General features: G+C 36.3%; 2 protein-coding genes across 2 annotated transcripts in view; one reads left to right on the plus strand and one right to left on the minus strand.

The window, feature by feature from the left end:
* The window catches only part of Fpps (Farnesyl pyrophosphate synthase), a gene marked incomplete in the record, with an annotated part of 344,394 nt that overhangs the window by 147,929 nt on the left and 184,165 nt on the right, over nt 1-12,300 (minus strand).
* Nucleotides 7,293-12,241, plus strand: LOC113812828 (nitric oxide-associated protein 1; the record flags this gene model as incomplete). Its single annotated transcript, XM_070114624.1, is given in 3 exon segments — nt 7,293-7,549; nt 11,072-11,856; nt 12,008-12,241. Coding segments are annotated over 2 exon segments (988 nt in total), but the record flags the coding sequence as incomplete, so codon positions are not given.

Here is a 12,300-nt window from a genome sequence, read left to right on the forward strand (position 1 = left end):
AGGATCCTACTGAGAAACCTGGTGCCTGAAAACATTCATGCCCAGACAATTCTTTTAAAGTGGAATTAAAGTAGTTTGATTGTTACAAATGAATAAAGTTAATGAAAAGAAAAACGAAGAAAAAAAAATAGACCGAGGACCAAATTATAATGTATAAACAAAATCAGGAAAAGAAAGGTACAGAGAAACATGTTATATTATGGATAACAAAATAATAATTGGAATTTAAAGAAAATGGATTAACAGAAAATCATATAGAAAATGAACTTAAAGAAAATGTAAACATTAACCCACTAATGCCAGGCGCTACAAAATCAGCGCGCAGGACTGTGGCCCGCAACATATTCAGATTGCAAGCTCCGATCCAATGTCACACTGGTGGGACGCCCAGCAATGTTTATTTTTCCTGGTTTCTTAAATATGGGACACCCATTGTAAATGGGTTAGCAAAGAACTTGGACATATCTTGTTTACACTGACTCATTACTGCAATATGCCTATTATGTATTACTACACCCTTGTCAAAGTGATATTTCGGTCCTGGCTAGGCGCATATAATACCACAGGGGTCCAGGGAGTGAAGTCTACAATCTAGGGAATATATGCCATAGTGCTATGTTAGGCTGGATGTCTGTAGAATTTTGCAAACTAATTTTCAGTTACTTTCATGATATTTTTATATATTTTTGTTCTCTGATTTACCCTATAATTTCTGATACACTTCATGCCCTGGGTAGGGAATATATGCCATAGTGTTAGGTTAAAGAGTGTGTCCCTAAATGGGGAAGGGGTGGAATTATGGGGTTGGGGGTCATATTGATAAATATTTCTATGAAAGAAAGAGAAAGAAAGAAAGAAGGGTCTTATAGATATTCTTGATTTTTGGATATTTGATGTATTTTAATATCCTTTTTTTTTGGAAATTCAATTTAGTTTCCTCAGAAAAAAAATGTAAAGAAAAATCATTTTCACTTTTTTTCCCCCCAAAAAAATTGTATGAAAAGAGAGCAAAATGTAAAAATTCCAATACTAAGTTGTCAGCGCATTTTCACAAGGTTTCCAAAGATTTTATTCGGATAAAAACTCTGGGGCAAGGAATCAACTGTAGCTCTGGGTTTTAGCATTTCATCACTGTAGAAACTATTATCATTTCTCTTTTAAACACACTTTGTTAGATAAAGACAATCATTAGTCTCCGAATTATAGAAACAAACAAATGAATCCTATGTAAAGGGGCAAATCCAGACCCAAAACATGACAGTTATATTTTTTATTAATGTTTTCTTGTGTATACATTCGTTTTACATGTGCATACACATGTAAATTATTGTAAAGGTACATGTTTGTGCACGTGCTTATGTCTAAATATAAACATACCGTTAGATCCATAATTATTCATTTTATTTACTTATTTTTTTATTCTAGTCTACTCTTCTTCCACATCGTCTAACCACGTGATTCTGCCTCAAAACAAGCAATAAACGTTTAGTCACTAGCATAGTACTTGTTATGGAGGGACAATGAATAGTTTCTCGTTTTTTAGAAATGACCGTTCAGAAAACGTTGATATATCAAAAATATTTTGAAATACAAATCGCTTATATTTGTTTCTCATGGATACTTCATCATGTGATGTAGCAATAAGTATCAGATATTTGTAGGCCGATTATAGAAGTCTACACTAATAAATTATATCATACTCTTTCTTTACATTTGTTTTTTTCGTAAATAGGATTTACGATGACATGATGTTTTGTCGATTATTAATGTCACATGAAAGTGCATACATAAAATTATTGCAATCAAAAAAGTCTAAAGTGGTGGCGATGCTTGGAACTCTCATTTGGGTCCCTCCGAGACGACCATTGAGGCAGGCGAGCGCCCAGCCCGTGTAAACATCTATTCATTACAAGTTTATTTTTAGAGATACTGACTAGTAACTGCTCATGTATTATCATCAAACACTAAGCATACTTGTGTGAATATGACAAAAACGAGTAATATCTACTTTATTTTATGGGAAAGAAATTTGAAAAGTTGCATAAGGATTTCTTATTTTCCTTCGTTTTTCATATCATACATCTTTCACCTTGGGAAAAAACTGTTATGATAAGACACTTTATCTTCATGTGATCCAATTGAATAGGTAATGTCATTATACAATGCCTCATTTTAGCTCCTGTAAAGCAAGTGTGTGGAAAGATGAAGATCACTTACACAGAGGCAATTAGACTCGGGGGTTCTGGCTTCGCGATTTGCCCAAATTTTTTATTCAGAAGTTCATATTCAAGTGGGTAATTCTACACTCATATACGAATATGAAACTGACTAACTCATTTGCGACCACTCCAACTCAAAATACCCGACCCCCCCCCCCCCCACCGCCAGGGACAGTCCCCTTAAGATGAGTATTGAGTTAGGACATTTTGTTTAATGACCATAGGTTCAATGAGCAGAGCTCCCTGGCTAGGGGAATGCTAGGGGCTTTTAATGACATTATGACCATAAATTTTATCAAAAGATTGGTTGGACACCCTTCGACTTTTCTGAAAGTTGACATGTCTGCCTTTAATTTTTCAAAGATGGTGGTCATGTCTGTAGTGGTTGACAAACTAATTTTCAGCCTTTTTCATGCAGTTTTTACACATCATTTAAGCACTTCTCTCCCACCTTAGTAAGTGCTAATAGGAATGAAGAGAAGAAATAGGAAAAAAAGAAAAGACCATACAATATTAATTGAAGCAAGGACCGAGATCCAAGGTAGAGGTAATTCCCTACACTCAATCCCTGTCTCCTAAGGCAACCACAACAAGAAGCACAGGATTGGGGGGCGCCAGTAAGAAATGCCTTATTCTTAGTATTCCAATGATTCAGTGTCATTTATAAAAAAATATAACGATTATGCAGAAGACAAAGAAAGAAACCAAATCAAAGTTTGGTTTATGCTTTACTATTCAAAAGTACGTGGTTTTTAATAAATAATTTCCAGAAATTAATACCAAAAAAAACATGGAAACTTTATTTGAGATAGCAAAGTTATATCCCCCATCCATTTCTAGTTGCTTAGGCAAGTGATTATATAGAATATATAGTATAATTCCCACAGACATCCAGGGGATAGTTCATGCATTACTACGCCTTGCCTAGGTCAATAAAGACTGTATTGTATGAATGTTCATTCATGGAGTTTCACTTGCCGATTTAAAGCTTTTCTTATACTAGTTTTACGCATTTTTTTCTATTTTCTTATTTCAACTCGTTTTCCCCTGTAATTTCCCATATACTTCATACCCCCTCCTGCCTTTGGGACTATCAGATCAAGCTTGTCAGCTGTGATTGCCATGGAAATGATCATCAAATTCGTTCTCATCACACAAGAATAGATCTGATGATAAAAATATTGTCCAGGAAGGCCTGGTTACCTTGACTGAAAAAATAATCAACATTACTCACCATTCCAGTTACTGTACAAGTTATGGGAGTTTCCAATATTAATGTTGTACATATTCATTATTTTGACTGACCACTTTCCTGTCTCTAGTTAGGAAATGATGAGAGGGGTTCATCAATGTCAAATTTGATAAGTTTTGTAATGCAGGCAAGACCTTGCAAATTCTGCAAATTTTAGAAAACACAATCATATATCGAGTTTCATCAAATTTATTATTAATGAACGGACAATATGCAGTATGAAGTAGTGGCGGAATTGGGTAATAATACATATGTGAAATAGAATAACAAAAAGCAAGACAATTTTCTTCTAAAGCAATATTGTGCAAATGCTTCCTAAAGGTGCTGTAAGTAAAAGAACAGAGGTGAGAACCCAACTTTAACCTAGTACATCATCTTGTTTACACGTCGAGAGTAACACTGGACTGACAGCAGAACTCATTATTACGATATGAAAAATAGTTCATGTATTGCGACGCTCCTCTTAAATGATATCTTTATTAATTATCTGTGTCTCCTGTTCCACATTTATGATTTCAATGGCCTATAATAAAGTTATTATCCTCATTTGTGTGTTTTCGAATTGTTTAACAGTTTTATACAAAAATCTGGCCAAAGATTCTTCTGTGCATCTGCATATGTGCATTTCCAGGCGCCAGTTTTGATAGAAGGATTCCCGGCCATTCTGTGATAGAAGGCCTGCGAGAAACGTTTAGTTCTTAGTGTTGCGTCAATTCTGGGTTATTCTTTAGACTATACATTGGGAACTAAGAAAAAATAGGCTTTAATAATCATCGCAGTTAGATATGTACCAGGGGGTGTTAGGGTGCAGAGCATCCATCAATGTTCTCCTTGACAGCAACTCAAATTAAATGGTAAGATTGGGTTATGAGTTACAATGGGGGGGGGGGGGGAAGGTGTGAAATCCCATAGATTTAGCTGAAAGATGAGTTGGATTCCTTTTTTTTTTTTTTTTATGTATCAGTGCATAAACTTTCAGTTTCATTGGCAATTTTTTTAGTTTTTTTTACTGCTATTTACATACATTTTGATTATCTATCCTTCTTATCTAAGCCTGTTTTGCCCCATAATTTCCCTGATATAACTCATGCCCTACCCTGCTATTGGGAAAAACAAATCAAAATTGTCGACGGAAATGGTACTCAGATATCAACGATTCATTTGCACATGAAACGATGCCAAGAAATTTGATATCAGTGAATTTCCTACAGATTAATATCAATACAGTTCTGACAGTAAGCTACTACCCTGTTAACCATATTGACCCAACGAACTCCCATTAATGTTTGGTATAGCGGAAATGATGGGCAGAATTAATAATCATCTGAAATTCCCATAGCTTGTACAGTAATGTCCACCTCGACCTCAGCTATGTTAGAATATTGCAAACGAGGTGCATCACTTGGACCTGTCCATACCCTATCTTGGTGACCAGTTGAGGTAAAGATTTGGCATATCAGGCAAGGAGTTAGTGGGTTGAGACTGCTTAGGTGGAAGGGTTAATTTTTGCAGTATGGAAGCACTAATATAGGGGAAACTGAAGCTGATATTTTAGTAGAGGACTAAAAGTTGTAGTTATTTGTAGAAGAAATAATCTGCAGACACAAACATTAATGCCATATATAATGGAAAAAGATCAAGGAAAGCAGAATGCAGCGCCTAAAGTCTAGGTCCGCTTAGCACTTCATAATTTTAGCTATATCTTACTATGCATACTGACGTTGCAAAAAATGTTTTCTGGGGGATGTTGAGGGGCATCAGGCAGTGCCCGTAGGGTACACCAGTCACAGCAGCTTAACCCAGTCACGCCGGGTACATTTTGTAGCCAAAATAAAAAAACCCGGTCGGCTACAAAATCGGCGGGCAGAGCTTCCCCGGAGTCTGTCCGCCCGCCCGGCCGCGCGCCACTTCTGCCTCGGAGCACAGCCCCGAGACAGCATCACACTGGCGGGCAGCCCGGCAAAGTTTATTTTTTCCGGTGTCTCATATATGTGACACCCGGGACGAATGGGTTCACACAATAAATTTCGCAACATGGAGTTGGGGAATTGCTCTTTGACAAGTGCGTCTGTGCTGTAAAGAATTACTGCTAAGAGATTTTCTAGCATAGCACACTAACAAATGCATGGTTTGACCCCGTCATTTCCTGATATCTAATGCCCTACCCACCTATTGCTGTCATATGCCAACCAAATTCATGTATGCTGGGTTTTAGGATGCGAAGTTGTTCTAGGAAATTACCTGTATTACAAAACACTGCTATGATTACTTCTAACAACTATTAAAGAAACCAACAATAGTAAAATAACAAATATACCAGAGTAATCAAAAGAGCACAGCTGTTATGATAGATCTTATAGTTCTAACAGTCAATTAACCGCAAAGTCAGGAATCAGTCTCTTAACCATGTTGCTCATTTAATTTACTTTTTTTTTCTCTAATGTATATCCAGCCATTTCCTACTTCTCTTCACATCCTCTCCTGCTGCATCAATTACCAAAGGAGGTTTGTGTTACTTCTAAACCATTATATCTGGTAAGTAGACGAAAGAGGGAATATTCATATTAGTTTGTTTTTTTTATTCACTCATACCCAAAAATGCTGCATGGAAGCTCACAGACTTTGGGACCTTACAGGATGCTGTTCCTAGAGAACACCCTTTTATGGGTAAGTATAAGCCATTGAATCCCTGCAAGCAGTAAACAACTTTCTTTATAGTACACACTACTGCTTCTTTGACAAATATGCTAGTGTCACTTGATAAGGGCTTTGACCTCCACGCGAGCTACCACACAATGTGATGAAATTAGGCACATGATTGCCAGACCTTTAACTACATTTGCCGCTATGGAGAGTTTTTGGCGTGATATCGTGGCTCGTGGGCATAATCCAGGTGATGCCCAATAACACTAGAATTAGAGTTACCTCCCCCAAAATCAAGAACGGAGAGCGCTCTCTGAAAAATTCCGAGAAACGCGAGGGGTTAGTCAAGCAGCTGTTACCTTCTTCCACGAAGTGTCGCCTTTAACCGGCCTCTGTCCCGTGCCCAAAGATAACCCGCAAGACCCTGGTTTACCTGGCGCCGCTGGCTGGGTGTGTCCTGCGTTGTCCTTCATAAAACTGGGGACGAACTCTGGGGCATTCACGTTGGGAATGAAGACCGGGGCGTTAACGTTGAGGGTCGTGGTCATGGCCGAGCTCGCCGCCTCCACACTGTCGCCGTTGTCATCTGCCGCCGCCTCCCAGCACTCCGCTGTCCCACTGTCCGTCTCCGACATTTTGTTATACTAAGCTAGTAAAAAGTGAGTGACACAGCCAGACAAACAACGTGAGCCGGAAGTTACTGCCAAGCCAGTATGGCGGATGACACAAACAAGTGACTCGCGGGATGCGCAGTCTTCACAGCCACATGGAACTCACGTTTTGCAATAGATTCTTCTCTACCTGCAATCTAATGTAAAGATATGGTACTCTGTATATTTTAATGGTTCTCCAGAATATATTATATCCGACTGATGATAAATATGAACAACTTGGTATACTTTCTCAAATCCGAAAATGCGCAATATAATCTTATCAAAGTCACCCAATTTTATGTCACTAGTCATTCTACTCTATTAATATATTAATATATTTTTTGAAATATTTAGTAATAAGAGGAGTGCGAAAATAGGTCATGATATCACATGGGTTAATAACTCAAAAATGATAATGAAGCTCACCAAAAATGTCAATATCCAACCCTGAATATGTCAAAATGTATCAAAATAAAAAATACACCAAAATCACACGATTTCAAGCCAAACTATATATAAATCTATAAACTGAAGTCAAGACTTAGGTAGCCTGTGGCAGGGATCCGAACGCAAATCCTCGTGCAGAATCAAAACATTGCCATATGTCCAAGGGCTACAGGCACCGGAGAGGAACCATGAAGTACTTCATTGATAGGCTTTTTTGAAAATATTAAGCAGCAATTTTACCATAATGAATATCAGGGCTATCTACTTTTCCCATACATGAAACAAGAAAAGGACTTCCTCCTGGGTCTACTGGTACTTCATATATCTTGAGGAAGGTCTGTATAGCCTAGGTGATAGACTTAATAGCCTGTAAATGTAATTAAAGTCAAACTATTAAGAGAGCCACCAAGGCTAGCTACAGCAGTAAGGTATAATTATAGAAACGGTCCGCGGTAAATGCGACAAACTGGTTAGATTTTGAGAATAACCTATTTGCCTGCCTTGTTGACTATGATGCAGTAGCAGTATAATGCTACATTATTTCCTTGGCAGAGGACAGCGTAAATCTTACACCAGTAGCAGTATAATGCTACATTATTTCCTTGGCAGAGGACAGCGTAAATCTTACACCAGTATTGCCAAGATTAGCTTCCATAGACCATGTGAAGTTTAATAATTAGTGGTGTGTCTTGCTGTCACTCCACAGCCCACTCCTCATAATGTGCCCAGCCTGGTCATGACTGTTCAGATTGCCCTGCTCAGTTATGTACATGTGCCAATTGTGGTGGCTCCCCATCCATCTTCACAAGATGTCACTACATCACTCTCTAGTATTTCCTCCCTCCACCTTGAACCATTCTACCTCAACTCCCTCTCTCCCTCAATCAAATTCCTTTTCCAGTCTAAAGCCAGATATTCCAATCTCTACCACTTCTCCGATGACAGCCCATCCTTCTTGTCACTTTACACATTGCATCAGACAAAGTAATTGTTCCACTCCATCTTTACATACCACATCCTCTTGTACACCCTCCTTTTCCTCTGCTCCTCGAACATCTATCCCCTCTTCTCCTCACAAGAGACCCTTTGTTTCCCAGACCTCCCCACCCTACATCCTTCCAGAAACTCTTGAATACATCCAAAAATTCCTAGAAATGACTCAAGAATATGTTCCATTCCCTCTTCCACCCTCCAATCTCTCTATTACTATTTCCTCTACATTCCAAGTATTTGTCGATATCCATCCTCCTCCTCCTCAAGTTCCTCCTACCACTCTTCCTCCCACTCTTTCCCAGCACACCCCATCCTCTCCTCCATCTGCTCCATTCATATTTTGTTCTCCATTTTCCTTACCCCTCCCACCTGGCTATTCATGCGAATCCCTTCTGTTGCAACAGTGTTCTTCTCTGGATTCCTCCCATCTTGATGCTCTCCCAGATACTTCACCCTCTTCCCTAGTCCCCTTATCTCATCCCCCAGACTCTTCTCCTATAACTTCTCTAACAGCCATCTCTACCCATAGTACCCGTTGATTATTCATAATAGGTCTTTTTACCATTTTTTTCTTAAAGCAATGTTACTATAGCTTCCCCAATAACAGATACAACCTGTTTCATCCATTCGTCCTATACCTGTAACCCTTTCTTCTATTTATCTTCTATTTACTTCATTTGCACTCCCTCTTTGCCCTTTTTCCTATCATACTATCCTATAACACATTATAACCTTCAACATTTAACACTCTTTATCCTAATTGTTAACTCATTTACCCATTTCGCCACAATACTTTTCCGTAGTGTTATATGACTTTAGATGTCTAGCACATTTATTTGTTTCAACCATAAAAGGGACTTTCCCAAATGAATAAAATCATTTATTTATTTAACCTATTTGACCTTGGCGCATAAACTGAAAGAAAGAAGAAGGGTAAATATTTCTGTTTTTATCTTTGTTGTGCTGTATCCAATAGCATTTCATCTTTGTATATAATACAGAATGAGTCCACCTTATGTTTATGCAACAGATATGAATAGATTTGTGTAAAACATGACAATACACAAGAAAAAAAAAAAAGCTGAGAAAAATATTTGAAAATTCAGTAATGTGAGCTTTTGCATGATTTGTATTTGGGATGCATGTAACTTTCTGTTTATATGTTAGCCTAGACATGAATTACGAAGTTAAAATTAACAAATAGGCATATCAGTAACTATTGATATAACATACAAACAGTCAATTGCCACACTGTGACCCATGTAATCTGATGTTAGCATGCACCTGTGCTGAACAGCTGACCCATCCAACTATCATGTGATTGTTTCTGATAAAAATATTATTATAATTGATTGTATTAACCACCAGCCACCGGGTGGCATGTATGTACATGCCATGGCTGTTGTGGACTGAAAAACGGATGGCATTGTATCAAGACCATTCACACACCATTGGCTCGTCTGACGGAGTTTGTTTTACTCCGATAGTAGCAGCTTTATTTAAATGGTAAAGATTTTAGGCAATAGCACCTATAATGAAGGTAAACCTTCAAATTTATAATATTTTTATAAATCAAAGCAAAATATGAGGTTTTAGGTGCCAAATGTCACTTGCAAACTACCAAATGAGCTGGGTGCAAACAGGAAACTGCCGATGCACGCCAAAATCCCGTTATCACGTCCACTTGCCAAACTTTTTTACCCAGTGGCATTGGGTTAATTATTGGTCTGTTTTAAGTGCATTTAGAAGTAATCATTCACCAATATTAGCTTAAATGAAGAACATTACACAGAACATAACTGTATGTCAGATAGGCTAAGTAGTCATATTAATATATGGTCATTATTATATTCGATGATATTAACACTAAATCACCAATAATATAAAAGATTATTGCTTTTATTTTGTAATGGTACCGTATGGACTCTCAAAATGAGGCTATCCAGAATTATTCTTTTTCCATTTTATTTTATGTAATGAAAACTAAACTATTGATGTCTGTTGTTGTTGTTGGGATGATATGGAAACCAATTTTGTGTGGTCTTTTATCTTCCCCCATATATATATATATATATATATATATATATATATATATATATATATATATATATATATATATATATAGATATAGATATAGATATAGATATAGATATAGATATATATAGATATATATATATACATATATATATATATAAATACATACATATATACATATATACATATATATATACATATATACATATATATATACATATATACATATATAGATATATATATATATATATATATGTGTGTGTGTGTGTGTGTGTGTGTGTGTGTGTGTGTGTGTGTGTGTGTGTGTGTGTGTGTGTGTGTGTGTGTGTGTGTGCGCGCCTATGCGTATGCGTATGTGTATGTATGTATGTGTGTGTGTGTGTGTGTATGTATGTATGTATATATGTATGTATGTATGTATGTATGTATGTATATATGTATGTATGTATATATAGATATAGCACTGAATGGAAACATATATTCTCATATGAAATATGAAAATAACACTGAAAAAGAAAGTGCTCCTGAGCTCGTTGAATATCTCAGAGATATAGATATAGATATAGAGAATATAACAAAATAAATATACATATACAGACATTTTCATATATATATATATTCATATATATATATATATATATATATATATATATATATATATATATATATATATATATATATATTTATATATATATATTTATATGAAAATATATATATATGTATATATATATATCTTTATATAATATTTATTCATTTATGTGTGTGTGTAAGTATGTATGTATATATATATTGTTGCAATAACTTTGATGCTTATTTATTTTACCTTTCAGAGACCGCTTCTGATCAAGTAACTGGGAGACGATGTTTCTGTGGAAAAATATTTCTCTAACAGGAAGGTATCCCTTTCTTAAGTATATGTTATTAAGGCAATGTCTGGATCACAGATCATCCTTAAGAAGTATAAAGTCAGACTCAGCACTGAATGGAAAGATATATTCTCATATGAAATATGAAAATAACACAGAAAAAGAAAGTGTTCCTGAGCTCGTTGAATATCTCAGAGATAAGCGTATAGTATACAGTTCATACATTTCTAGTCATAAGATTTTGCATACCTATGGTAAAAGAAGAAAAATTGAGGAGAGAATTAAGGCTAGAGAAAAACAGAAATTGAAAATCCAATCAGTTCCTTTAATAATTGAAAGATTGATGTCAAAAGGAGAAAACCAAAGATGTGAGACACCTCAGAATGATATCCAGAGTAGTTCAGCAGAAGTAACATTTCCATATTCACACACTGAGAATATTGATTTTCTTGAAAATCCAGTTTACTCAGGAGTCAGGTATCCATATTTAAATCTTGAAAACGCCACAATGCCTGAAAACATTGCATACCGAATGCATGCCTATGAACAAGGCTTATTGACAGAAGATAGAAGTGCTACAATTCAATATGATATTCAGGATAAATGTGGCATCACAGGAACATCACGTAGTGGAGATAAAGATTACATTAGTAAGAATTCAGGTACTGCAGATATAAACATACCAGTCAGTGATGTACCATGTGGTGGATGTGGTGCACATCTTCATTGTCAAGAACCAGCGCTTCCAGGTAATGTATGGCTACTAAAGGCCAAAGTTTAAATGTTATCTGGATATCATATACCCAATTGTCATAAATTTTGTTAGCTAACTTCAGATGAATTTTGTATGTATTTCACTGCACAGGTATAACAAAATACTTAATATTGTATATGTTCCAGGTTTTATACCAAAAGAACTGTTTCTAGGACTTGATCAAGGAGAACTGCGGAGTCATGTGTGCCAACGATGTTATTTTCTAAAGCACAGAAATATGGCTTTAAATGTTCGAGTCTCCCCAGATGTTTATCCAAGTATCCTAAAATCAATCCAGGAAGAAAAGGCTTTGGCAATAGTTGTAGTAGATCTCCTAGATGTACCATGTTCCATATGGCCAGGTATCATGGATATTATAGGTCAGTATAAAACTTTATCTCTCTTTGCTTGTCCTTAACCCTTTATCTCCTATACTTTC

Source organism: Penaeus vannamei, chromosome 36, assembly GCF_042767895.1.
Source record: "Penaeus vannamei isolate JL-2024 chromosome 36, ASM4276789v1, whole genome shotgun sequence".
NCBI classification, from domain to species: domain Eukaryota; kingdom Metazoa; phylum Arthropoda; class Malacostraca; order Decapoda; family Penaeidae; genus Penaeus; species Penaeus vannamei.